At 36.7% G+C, this 6,000-nt stretch overlaps 1 protein-coding gene across 3 annotated transcripts in view; it reads left to right on the top strand.

Moving 5' to 3' along the window:
• LOC103732827 (cytochrome c oxidase subunit 6C) overlaps positions 1 to 5,052 on the top strand; it is a 9,591-nt gene extending 4,539 nt beyond the window's left edge. For all 3 annotated transcript variants that reach the window (XM_008831550.2, XM_008831549.1, XM_029562768.1), the window contains exons 3-4: positions 1,091 to 1,219; positions 4,912 to 5,052. In XM_008831550.2, coding sequence (XP_008829772.1) covers positions 1,091 to 1,204 — 114 coding nt within the window. In that variant the 3' untranslated portion in view covers positions 1,205 to 1,219; positions 4,912 to 5,052. The remainder of the gene's footprint in view (positions 1 to 1,090; positions 1,220 to 4,911) is intronic.
• The last annotated feature ends 948 nt before the right edge of the window (positions 5,053 to 6,000 follow it).

The following is a 6,000-nucleotide window of genomic DNA, read 5'->3' as shown; positions in this document are numbered from 1 at the left end:
TGCTTGTTAGCTGCCATGTGGGTGCTGGGAATTGAACCTGGGTCCTCTGCAAGAGCAGTTGGTGCTCTTAACTGCGGAGCCATCTCTCCAGCCCCAGATTTTTTTTTAAATAAATTTTTTCATATTTTTTGTGTGTGTGTATGTGCTTACCTGTGCTTGCCATGGTGCACATGTGGAGGTCAGAGGACAACAGGACTTAACAAGAGTTGATTCTTTACCATGTGGGTCCTGGGCATTGAACTCTGGTTATCAGGGTTGGCAGCAGGCACCTTTACCTGCTGAGCCATCTTGTTGGCATATGAAGTCCAGATTTTTCAGACTTAAAAAAAATCTCTTTAAAGTATAATGTATACTAATTTAGATGAGGCTATAAAATCACTTTGTTTTTCTTTCTTGAGTTGACTAACAATTCTTTCAGGTTCACCAAAATTATACAAATGAAAAATGCTTTCCTTGTTCTAACAAAGAACTCATGGTTGTCTTGTTTTTTAAGGCTCTCCAAAGAAACAGTCAGCAGGGTATGTTTGTCTTATGTACACATGCACATACACCATTGAATATGTAGAGAAACAGATTTATCGCAGGAATTGGCTCATGAGTTCATTGGGCTGAAAATTTCACCCGGCTTATTATTTTTATTTTATGTGTATTGCCTATGTGTCTGTAAGTGCACCCGTGTCATTCTTCTGTAAGAGTAGCCAGTGTTCTTAACGGCTGAGCTAGCTCTCATGTTTTAACTGGAAATATTTAGGCTTGCTGAAGGGAAAGCTTTTCATTTACTTTATGATGTCTTTTAGCTTTTTGGGTACATCTTCTGGTTCTTGGAGTTTGTGCCTTTTTTTCTACCAAACACAAAAATAGCAAATAAAACCCACTCAGGAGTAGGTATAATCTATCTAAAGGCACCTCTTGTTGTGAGGCTCCCATTAGACTAATTTCTTCCTTGCATTTGTGTCACTTCCTCTACCCCTTACCTTGGGGAATACAGGGTTCAGGTTGAAGAGTGAACACAAATACGTTGTTGATTTGTTTTGAGATATTTCTAATAATCTGAAAAATAAGCACCCTAATGGACTATGTTACTTTTTAGTTTGGTGTGGCTGAACAAAGAAAGAAGGCATATGCAGATTTCTACAGAAGTTATGATTCCATGAAAGATTTTGAAGAGATGAGGAAAGCTGGTATCTTTCAGAGTACAAAATGATTTCAGAATGTAAAGGTAATATGATCATTTAAAGTTATTTATTTATTTATTTATTTATTTATTTATTTATTTTGGTCTTTTTGAGACAAGGTCTCCCTGTAGTTGCAGCTGGCCTGCATTTGCTATGGAGACCAGGCCAGCCTTGAACTCACAGAGATCCACCTGCCTCTGCCTCCCAAATGCTGGGATTAAAAGCATGCGCCACCACGCCCGGCTTGAAGTTATTTTTAAAAATATTTTTAACTAGTAAAATACAAATAAATGATCTTAACCATTTTTAATTTTATAGTTTAGTAGTCTTAAGGACTGTATATTCACATTACTATGCAATCAGTCTCTAAAACTCTACATCTTGCAAAACTGATACTGTATGCCTATGAAACTGCTCCCCATTCCCCTCTTCCCCCAGACTCTTAATTATAGTTATTTGACTTTATGAATTTGACTACTCTGGATACTTGTATAAGTAGAATCTTACATGATTTGTCTTTGTTGGTTCCTCCTCCTCCCCCTCCCCCCCCTCCTCCTCTTCCTCCCCCCCCTTCCCTCCTGGGTGTGTGTGCATGTTTATATGCATATTCACATGTATAGGTGTGTGTGGGGGCAGTATGTGGAAGCCTAAGGTTGACATTGAGAGTATCCCTCAGTCATTCTCCGCCTTATTAATTGAGGCAGAATCTCTCAATTGAACCTGGAGCTCACCGATTAAGACTGGTCTGGCTAGCCAGCTTGCTCTGGGGATTACCTGTCTCTGCCTTCTGAGTACTGAAATTGCAGGTGGACCACCATATCCATCTGGCATTACGTGAGTTCTGGGAATCTAAACTCTAGTCCTTATGCCTGCATTTTAACCACTGACCATCTCCCTAGCCTGGGGATTCTTTTATTTAATTCTGTTACTCACTTTTTAAATCTTTTTAGGTAAGTTGTAGAGTTCTTACACATTCTGGGTAGTAAATTCCCCATATCATTTATGATTGATTAGCCACTATTTTTTCCTGTTCCGTCAGCTGAAGTTGCCTTTTCACTGCTGTATTATTTAATGTCCATTTTCCCTGTTTTTGTTGAATGGGCTTTTGACGTTCACATCTAAGAGTCTCATACTTTTAGGTCCTCAATCCTTTTTTTCTTTTTTTTTGGTGGTGTTGGGGATTGAACCAGGGCATTGAGTATGGTGAGTGAACACTATAATTAGCTACACCTCGAAGCCTTGAAGTCTTTTCTTGCCTATTTTATGGTGTTTTTTTTTTTTTTTTATATGATAGAATGGAAATATTCTTCATTTTTCTGCATACAGATATCCTATTTTCCCAAAACTATTTAGGAAGATTATCCTTTCCCCAGTGAATGAAGGACTGTTAGATGTTTCCTCTATTGGGTGCTGCCTTATTCCCTGGAGACAGTCTCTCACTGGACCAGTAAGTTCCCAAGACTCCCCTACAAAGGTGAAGTTGCATGCATAACCATGCCAGACTTTTTTACCTGGGGGCTGAGGATTTAAACTCAGATCTTTATATGCTTGAACATCAAGACCTCTTAACCCACTGAGCCATCTCCCCAGCCTGGTTTCTATTTTCGTGTCAGTACCACATTGTTTTCATTACTGTAGTTGTGTAGTAGGTTTTGAAATCAGGATATGTGAGTCTTCTAATTTTCTTTCTTTTTTCCCTCCAAAGTTGTTTGAGCTATTTGAAGTCCTTTGAGAATCTATAAATTTTAGGGTTTCTTTTTCTATTTCTGTCAGAAATGATGTTGAGTTTTTGATAGGGATTGCATTAGATCTGTAGATTGCTTTGGATTTTATGAATGTTTTAAATTTTGTAGTCCATTAGTGTACAGTGTCTTATTTGTGTCTGTATTTCTTCCCATAGTGCTTTGTACTTTGTATAAGTCTATGCCTAAGTATTATTTTTGAAGCAATTGTAACTGGAATTGTTTTAATTTTCTTTTATTATTAGTATGTTTTGATTTTTGTATCTGTAACTTTGTGTGTGTGTGTGTGTGTATTAAGAGTTTTTTACATATAAAATGTTACCTGCAAAGATTTATTTTACTTCTTTGGTTTTTGGATGTCTGTCTTTGACTTGTCTAATTTTTCTGGCTAGGACTTTGAGTACTATGTTGAATACAAGTGGCAAGAATATTAAGTTTACTTCCTGATCCTAGAGGAAAAACTAAGTTTTTCATCATTGAATCTGATGCTAGCTATGAACTCATCTATAATTTACTATATTGAGATTGAGGTACTTTGCACTCATGTACCTAGTTTGTTTTTCTTTAATCATGAAAAGGTGTTTTAGGTGCATTTTCTACATCTATTGAGATGATCATGTGATTTTTTTTTAGATTTAATTGTTATTATGGTATATTGCATTTATTCATTTTTGTACATTAAACCATCCTTGTAGTCCAAAAATATGTTTTGGGCATCATGTACTGTTTTAATGTGCAGTTGAATTTGTCTTGCTCATATTTTGTTGATGATTTGTAATTAGACCTTTTTTTTTTTTTGAATGTGTCTGGTTTAGGTTATCAGGATAATGCTAGACTTTTATATATAATTACTTATATATAATTAGGAAGTTGTTTTTCATTCTCTGTTTTTTAGAGTACTTTGTAAAGATTGGTGTTCTTTTTTTAAAAATTATTTATTTAATAACCACATAATTAGAAGAAGCATTGGTGTTAATTCTTTAAATTGTGGTAAAATTTATCTGGTCCTAGACTGGTCTTTTTTGGGAGGTTTTTGATGTCTGATTCAGCCTCACTGATTTAGGTCTGATGTGCAGAGTACTGTACTGCTTCTTGAATTCAGTGCTGGTGACTCTTCTATCTGGAAAAGTTGTTATGTCTGATTTTGGGGTTTTTGAGCATTATCTTTTGTCATTCTGAGTAAAAATTCCTTTTTTTTTTTTTTTTGAGACAGTCTCCCTATAGCTCCAACTGGCCTGGAACTCCCTATGTAGACCAGGCTGGTCTTGATCTCACAGAGATCTGCCTACCTCTGCCTCTTAAAGGGGTGCACCACACCCGGGCCTCAATGTTCTTGTCTTTTTCAAAGAACCAAGATTTTCTTTATTGTTCTTCCATTATTTGTTAATCTCTAATCTTTATTAATTTCCTTCCTACTAGCTTTGCTAGATCCTTTTTCTGATTCCTTAAACTACATGTAGTTAGGTTGTGAATTTGAGATCTTTTTTAAATTTCCTTTAGATTTCCTCATTGATCCATTGGCTATTATAGTGTTGTTTAATTTCAGTGTATATTGGATTTCTTAGTTTAATGTCAATGTGATCAGAAGATACTCTGTATGATTTGCAGCCTCCTAAGATTTGTCAAGACTTGTTTTGCCCTAACATGACATGTCCTTCAGCAATGATACCAAGAAATATGGGAAAATTATTGAAAGAATTTAAAGAAGAGCATTCAGATGCCAGGGGAAGAACAACGGAGGTGAACTTGAAAAGGAAAAAGCAGAATCTGCTAAAATGAAAGCCAGAAATGGTATGCCCAGAATGGAACCTAGGCAGGCAGTCAGGGAGCTTGGAGAACCTAGCCCTAGGCAGCCAGAATTGGACTTGTTATGGAGTGAAGGTAAGTAATCAGAATGTATAGTCCACCAGTAGGAATAGATTTCAGGTGAGTTCAAGGATGGTATTAATAGAGAATGTTTGTTGTTAACATAGCCATTGTGTTTCTCTCCACAGAATTCTTTGGATGGAGCTTCATAGAAGTCTGTCACTGAACTGTAAAACACGTTCCTGAACTGTAAAACATGAATATGTGGGGCGTGGGGCTAATGAATAGTTTATCTCAATAAATAATTAACAGTTACTATGGACAGTAAATCTTTGCTTGGTTATTTTTAAACATTTTTAAAAATTTGAGTGATTTGCCTGCATGTATATAAGTGTACCATGTGCAGTGCCTGCAGGGGACAGAAGAGGGTGTTGGATCCCCTGGAACTGGAATTATGGTGGTCCTTAGCTACAATGTGAGTGCTGGGAAGCAAACCTGGGCCATTTTTACAAGAGCAGCCAATGCTCTTAACTACTGAGCCACCTCTCTAGCCCTTCTGCTTGGTTTTTATTGATAATTGAGGGCCTTAAAAATTTGCCACCTATTACAGTGCTTGTAATGCTGGGCAGATGTTATAAAAGTAACTTGCTTTTAGTTTTCTTAGAAATGCCATTGTTTTAACATCTTTAATTACTCTGATAATTTGTTAATTTTACTGAGATACCTGTCCTGAAATTATTTGGTCCGGCATTGGTTTCCTGGAGTGCATATGAGAGGCTGTACTGTGGGCTCTGTGGGCTCTCCAGTCTTCCCAGTAAAATCTGTCCTTAGAAGCCAGGCTTGGTGGCCCATGCTTTTAATCTCAGGACTTGGAAAGGCAGAGGCAGGTGGATCTCTATGAATTTTTGGGCTAGTCTGATCAACTTGGTGAGTTTTGGGGCAACCCAGGACTACATGATGAGGCCTTGTTGCAAAAAAGAAAATAACTGTCCTTGGGTTTCTTTGCTAGTTTGGGTTTCTTTAGTAGTGCTGCTGTCACCAGATAATCAAAATGCAGTTAGAATTATTCATTGCTTTTGTTAAAGAGCTAACAACATGTATGCTGAATTAGAATGTTCTAATCCAGAAAAACATTTAGCTAGAACTGGGTAATGTCTAATAATGACTAAACAGTAAATTTTTTTCATAGGCATCCTTAGGCCCTTTCTGTCTTTTAATTCATTTCTGTTTTGACTAAAGTTGTTTATTTTATACAAAGCTAGTTTGGTTTTTGTTAT

Source organism: Nannospalax galili, unplaced genomic scaffold (genome assembly GCF_000622305.1).
Source record: "Nannospalax galili isolate Female #2095 unplaced genomic scaffold, S.galili_v1.0 scaffold334, whole genome shotgun sequence".
NCBI lineage: Eukaryota > Metazoa > Chordata > Mammalia > Rodentia > Spalacidae > Nannospalax > Nannospalax galili.
This window is presented reverse-complemented; position numbering and strand designations above follow the sequence as displayed.